Source organism: Heterodontus francisci, chromosome 5 (assembly GCF_036365525.1).
Source record: "Heterodontus francisci isolate sHetFra1 chromosome 5, sHetFra1.hap1, whole genome shotgun sequence".
NCBI classification, from domain to species: domain Eukaryota; kingdom Metazoa; phylum Chordata; class Chondrichthyes; order Heterodontiformes; family Heterodontidae; genus Heterodontus; species Heterodontus francisci.
Genome location: NC_090375.1, coordinates 7,183,766 through 7,202,780, shown reverse-complemented (window position 1 = coordinate 7,202,780; position 19,015 = coordinate 7,183,766). Strand labels below are relative to the sequence as shown.

Sequence of the window (19,015 nt, the reverse complement as noted above, 5' to 3'; positions counted from 1 at the left end):
CTGGCCAAGGTGGCAATTCACAGGTCCAGGTTGCGGGCCGTCGGGGGGTCCGTCCTCCCTGATTGCCTGCCCCTCTTCCGCGGTTACGTTCGCGCCCGGGTGTCCCTGGAAAAGGAGCATGCGGTGTCCGCCGGTACGCTTGAGGCCTTCCGCGACCGGTGGGCACCGCAGGGACTGGAGTGCATCGTCGACGCCGAGAATGGCATTTTAATTTGAGTTTTTTTGTTTGTTTATCTGTTTTAATAAAGTTATTTTAAAACTGTAAATATGTACATAAAGGGGGCCTGAGGGATAAAGGCCCCCTCGATGTGAAAAATATAAAAGGGGCCTGGGGTATAAAGGTCACCTTGTAAAAAAAAAGAAAAAAAAAAAAAAAACAGGGGTTAGATACAGAGTAAAGCTCCCTCTACACTGTCCCCATCAAACTCTCCCAGGACAGGTACAGCACAGGGATTGGCTGCTCTCTGATTTGGGAGCCTGAGTGTTGAGAGCCTCAACGAGGTGCAGCTGAGAGTGCTGGTGGCAGTTGGAGGTTGCAGAGGTGGAGAGAGGAGCTGCACTGAGCAAGGGAGAGCTTCCACAAACAAGCAGAGGAAAACTCCAACAACAATCACCTTTAAAAGAGAAGAAAGTGACATTCTTTTTTTGTTGGAAACAAGGCTTTGTCTGGAGGTGGGTGCTGAACACCAGTAATTTACTTTGGACTGTTGGGGGAGGAACAAGTGGCTGGAACAACAAGGGGTGGGGCTGCCAATTCAACAGGAGTCTGTGCTGCTGCAAAAGCACACAGGGAAGCTCCCTCCCCACCCCAATTGCCAAACCTGGGTCAGCTGAAGCTGCCCAGCTAAACAGACGGAAGGGGATAGATAGTGCCTGGGCAGCTTCAGCTGACCCAGGTGAAGACGACTCCCCCAACCAGAAGACCGGAAGACCAACTTCAAAGACTTTGTTTTAAGTGTACTGTGAGCACCACCTCCAGAAAGCAAGTCATCCCTTCCAGCCTGCCTTTGCCTCTCCTCTCTTACCTCAGCCTCTCCACTAACCTGTTGTTTGTTTGTTTGTCTTTTCAAATTTTTCTGTGAATCTGTTATTTAGTGTGCAAGTCCACAATTTGGGGTGGGTTTAGCTCTTGGACCCATGGCAAGCCCTTCATCACCGGTGGCGGGGCCCTCTACTACCTACGCAGCTGCAGCTTCTGTGGCTGCCCACGTGGCCCCGTCACCCTTTAAATTATTGACATGCAGCCATGGGGTGAAGAGCTATCCCCACCCCAACATGTCTATTGAGGCCTGCGTTAAGGCAATGGCCGTGGTTGTCGGCCCCTCGGCCATTGTTGCGGCCTCAAAAATGTATGGGAAGGCTGTGTTCTTTTTGAAGACCGAGCGGGCGGTGTCCCTGGCCCTGAGTAAAGGGCTCACTGTGGGGGGGACCTTCCTGCCAGTGGACCCTCTGGGGGCCACTGCGCATCGGATATTGTTGTCCAACGTCCCACCCTTCATTCCCAGTGAGCTCCTCCTCCCCCACCTACACCATCTGGGGGAGGTGAGGTCGGGGATCACCCCAGTCCGGCTTGGTCTTCGGGAGCACAGCCTCCAACATGTCTACTCCTTCCGCCGCCAGTTATTTATGCAGCTGGCGCGGGAGGAGGACACGGAGGGCCAATTTAATGTGGAGTTCCAGGGGACGGCCTACCGCGTCTTTTGGACCTCGGACGGGGCGCGGTGCCACGTCTGCAAGGGGGTGGGGCATGTTCGGAAGAACTGCCCCAACCTCCCAGCCGCCAGCTCCACCTCGGCGGCCCAGAGTGGTTCCACAGCACCTCCTCCCACTCCCCCCGCACATCCAACAGACACCGCTCAGTCGGTTCCGGAGGCTGTGGTTTTCACAGCCTCTGGCGGGGAGGGGAGCGTCCGTCCGAGCGGAAGGAAGACGCGGGGAAAAAAGAAACATCGTGAGGCGCGTCCCCTGGACACTTTGACTCAACCCGAGCCTGAGCTCAGCCCAAAGCCCATTCCCATGGAATCCACCTGTCCCAGGGCTGGGCTCAGGCCCAGGGTGACTAAAAAAGGAAAAAAGGGTGCGGAGGCGGAGGCCTCTGATGACATGGAGGTCTCTGAGTCTCCGCGCCCAAGTGCGAAAAAGAGGAGAAGGCACCCCTCCACAGAAATAACACAGGGCCCTGAGGTGCAGGGCCCATCTGTTGGAGGGGAGCTGCCTCCTGCTTCTGGTCCTCAGGTGCCCCCTACCGCCACCACCAAGGCTGCAAAGTCCGGGCAGGTGCTCCCTATTCCTCAGGATGGAGGGGAGGGGATGGCCCCGGTACGTGAGGCCCCTCCTGAAGGAGTAAGTGGGGCCCTGCTTGTGGTGGGGGAGCCTGGGGACGCCGCCCATTCCGCCACTGCTACTGGGTCGGGTGTCCTGAATGAAGGGGAGGGCGAGGCCCCAGAGGGTCGGGCCTCCCAGCCGGAGTCCACCACCAACCAGGAGACACCCGACCCAGTTATAACTGAGAATGCTGCCCCATCTGCTGGGCCTGTGGGTGCTGGCGGAGCGGGAGATGGCCTCCTCTCGCCGCCTCCAGTCTCGGCTCCGGCTGGTTTCCCGGAGTCCGGAACTTCTGTCTCCCCTGGACCAGTCATTGGCCTGGGGATGGAGGTGGAGGGGGGTCCTGAACCGCTGGTGCCTACAGGCTCCAGTTTCACAATAGAACCCAGAGAGGACTCCTCCGCCATCGATCCTGGGGGTGGGATCGTGACGGAGGCGGGACCAGCTGGCGCGGCCGGGACGTCCGCCCCACAGTGTGCGGTGGATGTGTCGGCCGCTGGCGGTGACGACCCGGAGGAGGATGGGGATTCGGTGCGGGGCACGGAGGATGATCTTGATTCCATCGCCAGTGAGGTGGTGGAGTCCCTCGTGCCTCCCACCGAATCTCCTCTCATCCCCACGGCGGAACTCCGGGATTTCCTCGCGGCTTGCAGAGGTTGCCGCAATAAAGTTCAGCTGGCCCTCGACCGTTGGTCGAATCTGGCGCTGATCATCCAGTCCGTCCGTGCCGCCCTTAAGATAGCGGGCAAGCGCGCGGACGTGAAACTGGTTGAGAGGCGCCGTTTTAATGTGTTCCTCAATGGGTTGCTGGGGGAGTGGAGGGCCAGGTGCACTTCCACTCCCTCCTCACAGTGAGCTGTTGGTGACGGGTTTTACGTACCTTTGACATGAAGATAACCATAGCCAGCCTCAACATCAACGGCAGCAGAGGGGCTCACCGCAGATTTCACAATCTCTCAGTCCTTAGGGAAGGGAGATACGCGGTGAGCTTTCTGCAGGAAACCCACACCGTTCCGGGAGACGAAGCCACCTGGCTCCTGGAGTGGCAGGGTGGGGTCTACATGAGTCACCTCACCCCTATTTCTAGTGGGGTGGCTATCTTGTTGGCCCCGACTTTTCAGCCGGAGATCTTGGGGGTCAAGGAGCTAGTGCCGGGCCGCTTGCTCCACCTCGCCGTTCGCCTGGGTAGCGTGCCGCTCCACTTTGTGAACGTGTACGCGCCCAGGCCCGGCGCTTTGCAAGCGCGCTTCTTTGAAGAAGTGTCCGCTCTCTTGAGCTCCATCGACAGCGGCGAGTGCATCATCCTCGGGGGGGATTTTAACTGCACCCTCGAGGTGGGGGATCGCTCCGGTCCCCAGCGCGGCCAAGCGTCGGTGGAGAAGTTGAGGGGACTGATCAGCTCCCTTAACTTGGTGGACGTCTGGCGGAATCTCCATCCCGACTCCAGCGCCTTCACGTGGAGGTCTGGAGGAGGGGGGTCGCGAATCGACCGCCTCTATATTTCGCAGGCGTACGTCTCCCGCGTTTCGGCGGCCTCCATGCGGCTGGTGCCGTGCTCGGACCACCGCCTGGTGTGGGCGGAGTTCACTCCGCTCCGCACGCGGGCGGGGTCCGCGTACTGGCACTTTAACAACCGGCTGCTGGAGGACGTGCGATTTCGGGACTCGTTCTGTCGATTCTGGGCCGACTGGAGAAGGAAGCAGGGGGGCTTCCCCTCCTTGAGGCTATGGTGGGATGTGGGCAAGACTCACATCCGCGTCTTCTGTCAGGAGTACGCGAAGGGGTCGACCAAGAGGCGGGAAGCCGAGGTCGGGCGCCTTGAGAGGGAGGTGCTCGACTTGGAATCCCGCCTCGGTCATGCCGTCGCGGACCCGGCCCTGTGGCAGGCGTACAAAGAGAAGAAGGGCGCGCTGAGGAACCTGCAGCTCATAGGGTCCCGAGGCGCGTACGTGAGGTCGCGGATCCAGATCCTGGAAGATTTGGACCGCGCCTCACCCTTCTTCTACTCGCTGGAAAAATGGCGGGGGGTCCGTAAGCAGCTTGTCGAGCTGCTGGCCGACGACGGATCCTCCATCACGGATCCGGAGGGAATGGGCCTCCTGGTCCAGACGTATTACAGTGCGTTGTTCTCTCCGGATCCGTCCAGCGAGGATGCGCGCAGAGTTTTGTGGGAGGACCTGCCGCAGGTCAGCCCGGAGGGCGCCGAAGGATTGGAGGCTCCGCTCACGTTGGCGGAGCTGACTGGCGCCCTCCACCAGCTCTCGAGGGGCAAATCCCCAGGGCTGGATGGGTTGACCGTGGAGTTCCTCAGGGCGTTCTGGGACGTCCTGGGGGACGATTACGCGCGGGTCCTGGGGGAAAGCCTGGCGACCGGGGAGATGCCCCTCTCGTGGCGCAGGGCGGTCATCGTCCTGCTGCCGAAGAGGGGCGATCTCCGCCTGCTTAAAAACTGGCGTCCGGTCTCCCTCCTCAGCACGGATTATAAGATCTTTGCCCGGGCTATGTCTACCCGCCTGGGCTCCGTGCTGGCCCACATGATCCACCCCGACCAGTCCTACACGGTCCCGGGCCGGTCCATCCAGGACAACATCCACCTGGTCCGGGACCTGATCCATCTTTCCCAGAGGACTGGTCAGTCGGTCGCCTTTCTCTCCCTCGATCAGGAGAAGGCGTTCGACAGGGTGGATCACGATTACCTTTTCGGGACTCTGCGCGCTTTCGGACTCGGGCCGCATTTCGTGGCCCGGGTCCGACTTTTATACGCCGCCGCAGAGTGTCTAGTCAAAGTTAACGGGTCCTTGACGGCGCCCCTTCGATTTGGGAGAGGAGTGCGTCAGGGGTGCCCCATGTCCGGCCAATTGTATACCATCTGCGTGGAGCCCTTCCTGTGCCTGCTTCGCAGGAGGTTGACGGGATTGGCTCTGCGCGAGCCGGCCACGCGGGTCGTCCTCTCGGCTTACGCCGACGACGTGCTCCTCGCAATCACAGATCCCGTTGACTTGCGGAGGATGCGCGACTGCCAGCAGACCTTTTCTGCCGCGTCCTCCGCGAGGATCAATTGGGAGAAATGTTCCGGACTCCTGGTTGGTCAGTGGCGGGTGGACTCCCTGCCGGAGGAGATGACACCTTTTGCGTGGAGCACCACGCACCTCCTCTATCTGGGAGTCCACCTTAGCCCCGCTGAGGAAGCCTGGCCGGCAAACTGGCAGGAGTTGGAGGCGAAAGTCACCGCTCGGCTGGGGCGCTGGACAGGACTGCTCCGAGTGCTTTCCTACAGGGGCCGAGCGTTGGTCATAAACCAACTGGTGGCCTCCATGCTGTGGTACCGGTTGGTCACTTTGGCCCCGCCCCCTGTATTTGCCACCAAGATCCAGAAGAAACTCGTCGATTTCTTCTGGGGCAAGAGGAAACACTGGGTCTCTGCCGCGGTCCTGAGTCTCCCGATCGAGGAGGGCGGTCAGTCGCTGGTGTGCGTCCGCACCCAGGCTGCGACTCTCCGCCTTCGGACCCTGCAGAGATACCTGTACGTCGAGCGTCCTCCCAGATGGTGTGCGCTGGCGACGTATTTTTTCCGCCAGTGTCACTGCCTTCAAGACGACACGCAGCTCCCGGTGGAGTCCGTTAGCCGCGCCTCTCTGAGGGAGTTGCCTGTCTTTTACCGGGATCTTTTCCGAGTCTGGAACATGGTCGCCTCCAGTCAGGGCGCTCCCCCGCCGGCGGAGGAGAGCGCCTCGGCTGTCCGGGCGGCCGACTCCGGGGACGGTCCGGCGGGCGGAGGAGTAGCCGAAACCCCCGGGACGCCCCTCACTGCGGGTGGCGAGGGGGCTCGGGAGTGCGGAGCGATCCCGGCCGAGCTGACCCCCGCTGGGCCGGAACTGCTCATCGGACCCAGGCCCCGAAACCCTCCTCGGGAGCCGGTCCCGCACAACCCGAGCCGCCTCTCGGGAATGCCCTCCGTGCCATTCCAATCGGCGCGGAGGGGTTTCCTGTACGGGCTGCTCCTGCACACTTTCCACTTCCTCGCCCTCGTCAGCCGGCCGGACACGCCCTGGCGGTCCGCGTTGCCAACTGGCGGCGAGGGGAAACCCCGATGGAGGTCTCTCTACGCGGGAGTCTTCCCCCTTTACATCGGGGACCTGGGGTGGAGGGTGCTGCACAGAGCAGTCCCGTGCAATAGGCTTTTAAGTAGGTTCACGGACTCCCAGGCCAGCTGTACTTTCTGCGGCCTGGACGAGTCCGTGTTCCACATTTATACGGAGTGTGCGAGGTTGCAGCCCCTATTTGAGTATCTGAAGGGGCTGCTCCTCAAATTCTGGCTGCACTTCAGTCCCACGCTCCTGATCTTTGGGCACCCGGTGCGGAGGGGCTTGGGCCGGGAGGAGGATCTCCTCGTCGGTCTGCTCCTGGGCCTGGCCAAGGTGGCAATTCACAGGTCCAGGTTGCGGGCCGTCGGGGGTTCCGTCCTCCCCGATTGCCTGCCCCTCTTCCGCGGTTACGTTCGCGCCCGGGTGTCCCTGGAAAAGGAGCATGCGGTGTCAGTCGGTACGCTTGAGGCCTTCCGCGACCGGTGGGCACCGCAGGGACTGGAGTGCATCGTCGACGCCGAGAATGGCATTTTAATTTGAGTTTTTTGTTTATTTATCTGTTTTAATAAAGTTATTTTAAAACTGTAAATATGTACATAAAGGAGGCCTGAGGGATAAAGGCCCCCTCGATGTGAAAAATATAAAAGGGGCCTGGGGTATAAAGGTCACCTCGTGGAAAAAAAAAGAAAAAAAAAAAAAAAAAAAACGGGGGTTAGATACAGAGTAAAGCTCCCAAAAAAAAAAAAAAAAAAAAACGGGGTTAGATACAGAGTAAAGCTCCCTCGACACTGTCCCATCAAACACTCCCAGGACAGGTACAGCACGGGGTTAGATACAGAGTAAAGCTCCCTCTACACTGTCCCATCAAACACTCCCAGGACAGGTACAGCACGGGGTTAGATACAGAGTAAAGCTCCCTCTACACTGTCCCATCAAACACTCCCAGGACATGTACAGCACAGGGTTAGATACAGAGTAAAGCTCCCTCTACACTGTCCCATCAAACACTCCCAGGACAGTTACAGCACAGGGATTGGCTGGGCAATTTGGAGCACTTCCTGCCAGCAATCAGGGGGAGCAGCTGCACCTGTGCTGCAGCAACTGCAGAGTGGAGACTGCAGCAACTGGGGAGAGGAGAGTGGAGACTGGAAACTGAAGCAACTGGAGAAAGGTGAATACAGAGTGGAGGGAAACCATCAAGGAAGGCTGCAATTTTTCTGGAGAGGTGGGTGTCAGGGCACCTGAAAGACTATTAAGTTTAAACTGTTTGGGGGAGGGAGAAGAGGCCTGAAGACTCAGGGGTGGGGCAGCCAAATCCAGTAGGGGCCCCTGTGTTTGTATTGGTGTTTGCACACAGGGAGCTCCCTCCCCACCCCAACTGCCTGCTCAGGACAGCTGGAGTTGCCCGGGTGAAGACTGTCTTGTTAAAATCAGAAGAGGAGAGTACCGGGCGGCTCCAGCTGTCCCGGGCGAAGAAGCCTCCCCCAACTGGAAGACAACAAACAAGTTTGGACTAATTGTGATAAAGGTGCTCCAACTGGCAGTTGGAACAAACATCCTTTTCAGCCTTTCTCTCCCTTCCTCCACTCAGTCGCCTCAATCACCTATCCTCCCCTTTTCCTTTACCATCCTACGCCATCCTCCTCTACTCCCACTCCACCTTGTTTAAAGTTTGCTTTTTTTTTTTAAATTGTGTAAATTTGTTTTGTTTCTTGGGGGTGGGCGTAGCTCTTAGACCCCATGGCAAGCCCCTCTTCGCCGGTGGCGGGGCCTTCCCGTTCATATGCTGCTGCGGCTGCACCTGTTGCCCCGTCACCGTTTGCTTTATTAACAACGAAGCATGGGGTCAAGAGCTACGTCCACCCGAACATGACTATAGAGGCATGCGTGAAAGCAATGGCCGAGGTTGTCGGCCCTTCGGCCATTGTTGCAGCCTCTAAAATGTACGGGAAGGCAGTGTTTTTCCTGAAGACCGAGCGGGCGGTGTCCCTGGCTCTGAGCAAGGGGCTCACCGTGGGCGGGACCTTTCTGCCAGTGGACCCCCTGGAGGCCACTGCGCAAAGGCTCATTTTATCCAATGTCCCACCCTTCATCCCTGGTGAGCTCCTCCTTCCCCACCTGCACCATCTGGGGGAGGTAAAGACGGGGCTCACCCCAGTCCCGCTCGGTCTTCGGGAGAACAGCCTCCGACACGTCTACTCCTTCCGCCGCCAATTATTCATGCAGCTGGCGCGGGAGGAGGTGACAGAGGGCCACTTCAATGTAGAATTCCAGGGGACGGCCTACCGCGTCTTCTGGACCTTGGACGGGGTGCGGTGCCATGTCTGTAAGGGGGTGGGGCATGTTCGTAAGAACTGCCCCAACCTCCCGGCTGCCAACTCCAACTCAGCAGCCCAGGGTGGCGACGCTGCACCTCCTCCCACCCCCACTACACCACCACCAGATACCATTCAGTCGGTACCGGAGGCTGTGGTTTTCACGGCCTCCGGCAGGGAGGGGGGTGACCGTCCAAGTGGAAGGAAGGCGCGGAGGAGAAATAAACATCGAGAGGCGCGTCCCCTGGATATCGTGACACTACCCGAGCCTGAGCTCAGCCCAAGGCCCGATCTCGGGAAGTCAACTTGCCCCAGGGCTGGGCTCAGGCCCAGGGTGAATAAAAAAAAAAGGAGAGTGTGGAGGTGGAGGCCTCTGATGATATGGAGGTCTCTGAGCCTCCGCACACAACTGGGAAAAAGAGAAGGCACCCCTCCACAGAGGTAACAAGGGGCTCTGAGGCGCAGGGCCCATCTGTTGGAGGGGAGCTGCCTCCTGTTTCGGGTCCCCAGGTTTCCCCTACCGCCACCACCAAGGCTGCAAAGTCCGGGCAGGTGCTCCCTATTCCTCAGGATGGAGGGGAGGGGATGGCCCCGGTACATGAGGCCCCTCCTGAAGGAGTAAGTGGGGCCCTGCTTGTGGTGGGGGAGCCTGGGGAAGCCGCCCATTCTGCCACTGCTACTGGGTCGGGTGTCCTGAATGAAGGGGAGGGCGAGGCCCCAGAGGGTCGGGCCTCCCAGCCGGAGTCCACCACCAACCAGGAGACACCCGACCCAGTTATAACTGAGAATGCTGCCCCACCTGCTGGGCCTGTGGGTGCTGGCGGAGCGGGAGATGGCCTCCTCCCTCCGCCTCCAATCTCGGCTCCGGCTGGTTTCCCGGAGTCGGGAACTTCTGCCTCCCCTGGACCACTCATTGCCCTGGGGACGGAGGTGGAGGGGGGTCCTGAGCCGCTGGTGCCTACAGGCTCCAGTTTCACAATAGAACCCAGAGAGGACTCCTCCGCCATCGATCCTGGGGGTGGGATCGTGACGGAGGCGGGACCAGCTGGCGTGGCCGGGACGTCCGCCCCACAGTGTGTGGTAGATGTGTCGGCCGCTGGCGGTGACGACCCGGAGGAGGATGGGGATTCGGTGCGGGGCACGGAGGATGATCTTGATTCCATCGCCAGTGAGGTGGTGGAGTCCCTCGTGCCTCCCACCGAATCTCCTCTCATCCCCACGGCGGAACTCCGGGATTTCCTCGCGGCTTGCAGAGGTTGCCGCAATAAAGTTCAGCTGGCCCTCGACCGTTGGTCGAATCTGGCGCTGATCTTCCAGTCCGTCCGTGCCGCCCTTAAGATAGCGGGCAAGCGCGCGGACGTGAAACTGGTTGAGAGGCGCCGTTTTAATGTGTTCCTCAATGGGTTGCTGGGGGAGTGGAGGGCCAGGTGCACTTCCACTCCCTCCTCACAGTGAGCTGTTGGTGACGGGTTTTAAGTACCTTTGACATGAAGATAACCATAGCCAGCCTCAACATCAACGGCAGCAGAGGGGCTCACCGCAGATTTCACAATCTCTCAGTCCTTAGGGAAGGGAGATACGCGGTGAGCTTTCTGCAGGAAACCCACACCGTTCCGGGAGACGAAGCCACCTGGCTCCTGGAGTGGCAGGGTGGGGTCCACATGAGTCACCTCACCCCTATTTCTAGTGGGGTGGCTATCTTGTTGGCCCCGACTTTTCAGCCGGAGATCTTGGGGGTCAAGGAGCTAGTGCCGGGCCGCTTGCTCCACCTCGCCGTTCGCCTGGGTAGCGTGCCGCTCCACTTTGTGAATGTGTACGCGCCCAGGCCCGGCGCGTTGCAAGCGCGCTTCTTTGAAGAAGTGTCCGCTCTCTTGAGCTCCATCGATAGCGGCGAGTGCATCATCCTCGGGGGGGATTTTAACTGCACCCTCGAGGTGGGGGATCGCTCCGGTCCCCAGCACGGCCAAGCGTCGGTGGAGAAGTTGAGGGGACTGATCAGCTCCCTTAACTTGGTGGACGTCTGGCGGAATCTCCATCCCGACTCCAGCGCCTTCACGTGGAGGTCTGGAGGAGGGGGGTCGCGAATCGACCGCCTCTACATTTCGCAGGCGTATGTCTCCCGCGTTTCAGCGGCCTCCATGCGGCTGGTGCCGTGCTCGGACCACCGCCTGGTGTGGGCGGAGTTCACTCCGCTCCGCACGCGGGCGGGGTCCGCGTACTGGCACTTTAACAACCGGCTGCTGGAGGACGTGCGATTTCGGGACTCGTTCTGTCGATTCTGGGCCGACTGGAGAAGGAAGCAGGGGGGCTTCCCCTCCTTGAGGCTATGGTGGGATGTGGGCAAGACTCACATCCGCGTCTTCTGTCAGGAGTACGCGAAGGGGTCGACCAAGAGGCGGGAAGCCGAGATCGGGTGCCTTGAGAGGGAGGTGCTCGACTTGGAGTCCCGCCTCGGTCATGCCGTCGCGGACCCGGCCCTGTGGCAGGCGTACAAAGAGAAGAAGGGCGCGCTGAGGAACCTGCAGCTCATAGGCTCCCGAGGCGCGTACGTGAGGTCGCGGATCCAGATCCTGGAAGATTTGGACCGCGCCTCACCCTTCTACTCGCTGGAAAAATGGCGGGGGGTCCGGAAGCAGCTCGTCGAGCTGCTGGCCGACGACGGATCCTCCATCACGGATCCAGAGGGAATGGGCCTCCTGGTCCGGACGTATTACAGTGCGTTGTTCTCTCCGGATCCGTCCAGTGAGGATGCGCGCAGAGTTTTGTGGGAGGACCTGCCGCAGGTCAGCCCGGAGGGCGCCGAAGGATTGGAGGCTCCGCTCACGTTGGCGGAGCTGACTGGCGCCCTCCACCAGCTCTCGAGGGGCAAATCCCCAGGGCTGAATGGGTTGACCGTGGAGTTCCTCAGGGCGTTCTGGGACGTCCTGGGGGACGATTACGCGCGGGTCCTGGGGGAAAGCCTGGCGACCGGGGAGATGCCCCTCTCGTGGCGCAGGGCGGTCATCGTCCTGCTGCCGAAGAGGGGCGATCTCCGCCTGCTTAAAAACTGGCGTCCGGTCTCCCTCCTCAGCACGGATTATAAGATCTTTGCCCGGGCTATGTCTACCTGCCTGGGTTCCGTGCTGGCCCACATGATCCACCCCGACCAGTCCTACACGGTCCCGGGCCGGTCCATCCAGGACAACATGCACCTGGTCCGGGACCTGATCCATCTTTCCCAGAGGACTGGTCAGTCGGTCGCCTTTCTCTCCCTCGATCAGGAGAAGGCGTTCGACAGGGTGGATCACGATTACCTTTTCGGGACTCTGCGCGCTTTCGGACTCGGGCCGCATTTCGTGGCCCGGGTCCGACTTTTATACGCCGCCGCAGAGTGTCTAGTCAAAGTTAACGGGTCCTTGACGGCGCCCCTTCGATTTGGGAGAGGAGTGCGTCAGGGGTGCCCCATGTCCGGCCAATTGTATACCATCTGCGTGGAGCCCTTCCTGTGCCTGCTTCGCAGGAGGTTGACGGGATTGGCTCTGCGCGAGCCGGCCATGCGGGTCGTCCTCTCGGCTTACGCCGACGACGTGCTCCTCGCAATCACAGATCCCGTTGACTTGCGGAGGATGCGCGACTGCCAGCAGACCTTTTCTGCCGCGTCCTCCGCGAGGATCAATTGGGAGAAATGTTCCGGACTCCTGGTTGGTCAGTGGCGGGTGGACTCCCTGCCGGAGGAGATGACACCTTTTGCGTGGAGCACCACGCACCTCCTCTATCTGGGAGTCCACCTTAGCCCCGCTGAGGAAGCCTGGCCGGCAAACTGGCAGGAGTTGGAGGCGAAAGTCACCGCTCGGCTGGGGCGCTGGACAGGACTGCTCCGAGTGCTTTCCTACAGGGGCCGAGCGTTGGTCATAAACCAACTGGTGGCCTCCATGCTGTGGTACCGGTTGGTCACTTTGGCCCCGCCCCCTGTATTTGCCACCAAGATCCAGAAGAAACTCGTCGATTTCTTCTGGGGCAAGAGGAAACACTGGGTCTCTGCCGCGGTCCTGAGTCTCCCGATCGAGGAGGGCGGTCAGTCGCTGGTGTGCGCCCGCACCCAGGCTGCGACTCTCCGCCTTCGGACCCTGCAGAGATACCTGTACGTCGAGCGTCCTCCCAGATGGTGTGCGCTGGCGACGTATTTTTTCCGCCAGTGTCACTGCCTTCAAGACGACACGCAGCTCCCGGTGGAGTCCGTTAGCCGCGCCTCTGAGGGAGTTGCCTGTCTTTTACCGGGATCTTTTCCGAGTCTGGAACATGGTCGCCTCCAGTCAGGGCGCTCCCCCGCCGGCGGAGGAGAGCGCCTCGGCTGTCCGGGCGGCCGACTCCGGGGACGGTCCGGCTGACGGAGGAGTAGCCGAAACCCCCGGGACGTCCCTCACTGCGGGTGGCTCGGGGGCTCGGGAGTGCGGAGCGATCCCGGCCGAGCTGACTCCCGCTCGGCCGGAACTGCTCATCGGACCCAGGCCCCGAAACCCTCCTCGGGAGCCGGTCCCGCACAACCCGAGCCGCCTCTCGGAAATGCCCTCCATGCCATTCCAATCGGCGCGGAGGGGTTTCCTGTACGGGCTGCTCCTGCACACTCTCCACTTCCTCGCCCTCGTCAGCCGGCCGGACACGCCCTGGCGGTCCGTGTTGCTATCTGGCGGCGAGGGGAAACCCCGATGGAGGTCTCTCTACGCGGGAGTCTTCCCCCTTTACATCGGGGACCTGGGGTGGAGGGTGCTGCACAGAGCAGTCCCGTGCAATAGGCTTTTAAGTAGGTTCACGGACTCCCAGGCCGCCTGTACTTTCTGCGGCCTGGACGAGTCAGTGTTCCACGTTTATACGAGGTTGCAGCCCCTCTGAGTATCTGAAGGGGCTGCTCCTCAAATTCTGGCTTCACTTCAGTCCCAAGCTCCTGATCTTTGGGCACCCGGTGCGGAGGATCTCCTAGTCAGTCTGCTCCTGGGCCTGGCCAAGGTGGCAATTCACAGGTCCAGGTTGCGGGCCGTCGGGGGTTCCGTCCTCCCTGATTGCCTGCCCCTCTTCCGCGGTTACGTTCGCGCCCGGGTGTCCCTGGAGAAGGAACATGCGGTGTCCGCTGGTACGCTTGAGGCCTTCTGCGACCGGTGGGCACCGCAGGGACTGGAGTGCATCTCCGACGCCGAGAATGGCATTTTAATTTGAGTTTTTTGTTTATTTATCTGGTTTTAATAAAGTTATTTTAAAACTGTAAATATGTATATAAAAGGGGGCCTGAGGAATAAAGGCCCCCTCGACATGAAATATATAAAAGGGGCCTGTGGTATAAAGGCCACCTTAAAAAAAAAAAGAGAAAAAAAAAGTTGTTAGATACAGAGTGAGGCCTCCTTTACAAAAAAAAAAAACGGGGTTAGATACAGAGTAAAGCTCCCTCTACACTGTCATGGCAATATATCTCAACCCTAACCTTAGAACAGCATCACGGATACCTTATACCAATGTGACCTTATTTCCCACACCAGCTGTTCTGCGACCTTCTCCACCATCTGGTCGATTAGGCTCAGTTTTGGAGTGTTGATCTCTCCTGGAATGGAGGCTGCCCTATATAATTTCACAGAGTACTCACTGTGTAGTACTTGAGCTTGCGGTTATGCATATGAATTATATTGTTGCAAACTCCATTCAAGAAGTCCTGGGAATGAGATATCAGCACAAGGATCCTGGAGAATCTGGGGTGGGAAGTGGAAAAAAAGTCAACATTTAGTACTATGGTCATGAGAAGGCAAGAACAAAAGAGCAGCCTGCCGGTCAGGAGACCCAGCACCAAAAACCACTGACTAAACATGCAAATTCTCAAGAAAGCAGAGTCCGTGCGCATGTGCATCTACCCTGCTCAGCAGGCTGGGCTGCGTATGCAGAGGCAGTGCGCATCTCCCTTGCTCAGCAGGCTGGGTTGCAAATACAGAGTCCATGCGTGTTTACAATTTATATAAATGACTTGTATGTATGTGAATGCACAGAGTGTGGTTAATAAGACTGGTGAGGTACAGGCGCAGATTGCCATGTGGAAATATGATGTTATGGCTCTAACAGAGACCTGGCTCAAAAGGAGGACAGGACTGGGTGTTAAATATTCCTGGATACAAGCTGCTCAGGAAAAGACAAAAAACAAGGGGGTGGGGTGGCAGTAGTGATTGAGAGCATTGCAGTGCTGGAGAAAAAGGATGCCCCAGAGGGTTGAGGACAGAATCAATTTGGCTAGAGCTAAGGAACAAAAAAAGTGCAACTCCCAGGTTACACAGAAAATAGGAGCAGGAGTAGGCCATTCGGCCCTTCGAGCCTGCTCTGCCATTCATTATGATCATGGCTGATCATCCAACTCAGTAACCTGCCCCTGCTTTCGCCCCATATCCTTTGATCCCTTTAGACCCAAGAGCTCTATCTAACTCCTTCTTGAAAACATACAATGTTTTGGCCTCAACTGCTTTCTGTGGTAGTGAATTCCACAGGCTCACCACTCTCTGGGTGAAGAAATTTCTCCTCATCTCAGTCCTGAAAGGTTTACCCCATATCCTTAGACTATGACCCTGGTTCTGGACTCCTCCACCATCGGGAGCATCCTTCCTGCATCTACCCTGTCAAGTCCTGTTAGAATTTTATAGGTTTCTATGAGATCCCCCCTCACTCTTCTGAACTCCAGTGAATATAATCCTAACCGACTCAATCTCTCCTCATACATCAGTCCCGCCATCCCAGGAATCAGTCTGGTAAACCTTCGTTGCACTCCCTCTATAGCAAGAACATCCTTCCTCAGTTAAGGAGATAAGGATAAGGTTAGTCATGTTTCTCCTTATATGGAACAATCTCTTCTGCAAGGTTTGTGGATTGTACCTTAGCAGTCTCTGGAATGTAGCTCCCCCCATCTTCAACGTCTGGTAATCAAAACTTTATTGTTGGTTAAATGAGTCACGGCATGGCCATTTGTCCCTTGTTCCAACACTGTTGCTTACCATAGAAATGTCTTTCTGGTCAGGGGTTTGCAATTTTCAGTTTTAATGTTCATGTGGCAAAATTATATGTGCCTCAATCTTGGCAGGTGGGGGGCTTGCCTGACAATAGATTGGATAAGTTAGGATGGTTTTCCTTGAAGAGAAGGCTGAGAGGTGATTTGATAGAGGTATTCAAAATCATGAGGGGTCTGGACAGAGTAGATAGGGAGAAACTGTGAAAGGATCGACAATGAGAGGGCACAGATTTAAGGTATTTGGTAAGAGAAGCAAAAGTGACATGAGGCAAAACCTTTCCACGCAACGAGTGGTTAAGGTCTGGAATGCACTGCCTAAGAACGTGGTGGAGGCAGGTTCAATTGAAACATTCAAAAGGAAATTAGACAGTTATATGAAAAGGATGAATGTGCAGGGTCACAGGGAGAAGGTGGGGGAAAATGCTCTTTCAGAGAGCCAGTGTGGACATGATGTGCCGAATGGACTCCCTCTGCACTAACGATTCGGTGATTCTGTGACTTGGATGAAGGGACCGGAGGTATGGTTGCTGTAGGAAATTACGTTGTGAAGACATAAAAGGAGGCTACAAAGGGATATAGTGTTATGATCCTGTAGTTTTTTTTTTCTGGGAAGAATGCAGTGTGCCTTTAATGCTGGAAAAGAGCCTTACTGCTTTAAGGCAGCAAGCTCTAAAGACGGAGTGCATTCTCGTTGCCTTGGATACAGCCACTCGGACGGAGCATTCAGAGATACATTTGTTACAATTCAATTTTGAACGGGCTTATAATGCAAACAGCCTGTTCTAACAGAAAAAAACAGACAGCTGTGTGTTAACACCTGAAAGAAAAGCTCTCAGTCCAGTTAAACTGAAGGAAGAGAATTTAGTGTTTATTTATCTCTCAAAATGCTATAAAAATTCAAACCAACACAGAGATCCCTGATAATCTAAACTGAAGGAAAGGAAGTCAGACTGTGACAATCTTTTATCCCTCAAAAACTCTAAAGACAGATTGATTCTATTGAAAAAGTGTTTGCAAGTTAATTGTCGAAATTCATCGCTGGAGAAGGAAAGCATCACTTACTGCAGGAATTAGACTACAGACTGTTCTACTGTTCAAAAACCTTTTTCTCCCCAACAGACGGCTGAGGGGACTTCAAGAAACCTTGGACATTTTCACCTCCGGCAGCAGCATAAATTTGAAAGGACTCTAATTTTTTCTATTTTAAACGTTGTTTATATCTTCGTAGTGTTTAAGAATTTAGTTTTTCTAATTAAACGGTTAATTTGTTGATTGAAAGACACCTAGTTTGGTTAGCCTTATTCGGGGGTTAATAGATGGTACAATTTGGCTGGGTCTTTCTTTAACTTGGAAAGTTTAAAATTATATGTTAGGCGATCTGTGGCGGGATGGGATTGAATTAACAGTGCGTTTCTCCCACCACAATCAGAATCATATCTTGATTGGGGGCTTTGACTGGAGCGGTTGATCATAACAATAGGTTAAGTGAGTCACTGCATCAATCGCAAAAGGTTAGTATGCAGGTAAAGTAATTAGGAAAGCTAACAGAATGTTATCGTTTATTGTGTGAGGGGAATTGAATACAAAAGTAGGGAGGGTATACTTCAGTTATACAGGGCATTGGTGAGACAACACCTGGAGTACTGTGTGCAGTATTGGCCTCCTTATTTAACGAAGGATGTAAATGCATTGGAAGCAGTTTAGAAAAGGTTTACTAGACTAATACCTGGAATGGGCGGGTTGTCTTATGAGGAAAGGTTGGACAGGCTAGGCTTGAGTAAGAGGTGACTTGATTGAAACATAAATTTCTGAGGGATCTTGACAGGGTGATGTGGAAAGGATGTTTCCCCTTGTGGGAGAATCTAGAACTAGGGGTCACTGTAAAAAAAAAAAAAAAGGGGTCGCCCATTTAAGACAGGTGAAGAAATTTTCTCTGAGGGTCCTGAGTCTTTGGAACTCTGCTTCCACCGCCTTTTGAGGAAGAGAATCTTTGAATACTTGTAAATCAGAGGTAGATAGATTCTTGATGAGCAAGGGGGTGAAAGGTTAAGGGGGTAGGTGGGAATATGGAGTTGAGGTTACAATCAGATCAGCCATGATCTTGTTGAATGACAGAGCAGTCTCGAGAGGCTGAGTGGCCTACTCCTACTTTATATGTTTGTATGTTAACAGTTGCATTGTAGCCAACATCCAGGGTAGAGCCAGACTTGCCCTCGTATTACACCAAACACACTCTTACCAACACAACTCAAATCAGAATCCATCACTGCAGCATTACTCTATTGTCACACTTCACAAACACAGCACCCGGTGAAACCCCAGCAACAGGAAAGCCCTAAGTAAACAGCCACTTGACTTACAATTTCAATTCTTCTTCCAGCCATACACAGGCATCCAGATCAAGATGATTAGTAGGTTCATCCAACAGCAGCATGAAGGGTTTGATAAACAGTGCTCTGGAAAAAACAAACAAACCAAAGTAATCTCCAACAGCCAAGAAAACAAATGATCACAACCAGCAGCAATAGACTGGCCCAAGGTTAAATATTCTCCAATTTACACTATGGTTGCTGCAGTACCAGACCTGAGCCAGGTGGTACTGATGGAGGGGTACTTGAGGCACACCAGCACTAGCCAACTCCATGCCCATTGGCACCTACCACTGGTCAAAGATAACTTTTGATCTGCTCTACAGAAATTCAAATTCAGCTATTGCAATAAGGTTTAATAAATAGTGGAAGCTTCATGTAGAACCATAACTCCCATTATCCAATTTAATTAAATAACATTGAATCAACAAGGAGACAAACAGAGCCAGGAACTGGAGATGCAAAATGCTTCAAGAATGAGCCATTGCAGAGGCCTGCTTTCCAGAGAACCTGATCATCTCAGGTACAATGAACTGCTTTGAAATGCTGAGATGTTATTTCAGTTTGGGGTGGCGATCTTTCACATATCAAGATTCCACAAGACAGTGAAATGAATGACGTTTTTTATTCTCTCATGGGCTGAGCATGTCACTGGCAAGGCCAGCATGTGTTTTCCATCCCCAATTGACCTCGATGTGGTGATAGTAAGCCGCAGCCTTAAAGTGCTGCAGTTTATGTGCTGTAGGTACACCCACAAGTGTGGTTAGGGAGGAGTTTCCAGCATTTTGACCCAGCAACAGTGAAGGAATGGCGATTATAGTTCCCAGTCAGGATGGTGTGGGGCTTGGAGGGGAACTTGCTGGTGGTGGTGTTCCCATGCATCTGCCCTTGTCCTTCTAGGGGGTAGAAGTT

General features: G+C 55.8%; 1 protein-coding gene across 2 annotated transcripts in view; it reads right to left on the bottom strand.

Annotated features, from left to right (window-relative positions):
* Positions 1-19,015, bottom strand: part of abcf2a (ATP-binding cassette, sub-family F (GCN20), member 2a) — a 110,704-nt gene that overhangs the window by 41,158 nt on the left and 50,531 nt on the right. For both annotated transcript variants that reach the window (XM_068031064.1, XM_068031065.1), the window contains exons 6-7: positions 18,095-18,190; positions 14,337-14,439 (exon numbers count right to left, since the gene is read on the bottom strand). In XM_068031064.1, coding sequence (XP_067887165.1) covers positions 14,337-14,439; positions 18,095-18,190 — 199 coding nt within the window. The remainder of the gene's footprint in view (positions 1-14,336; positions 14,440-18,094; positions 18,191-19,015) is intronic.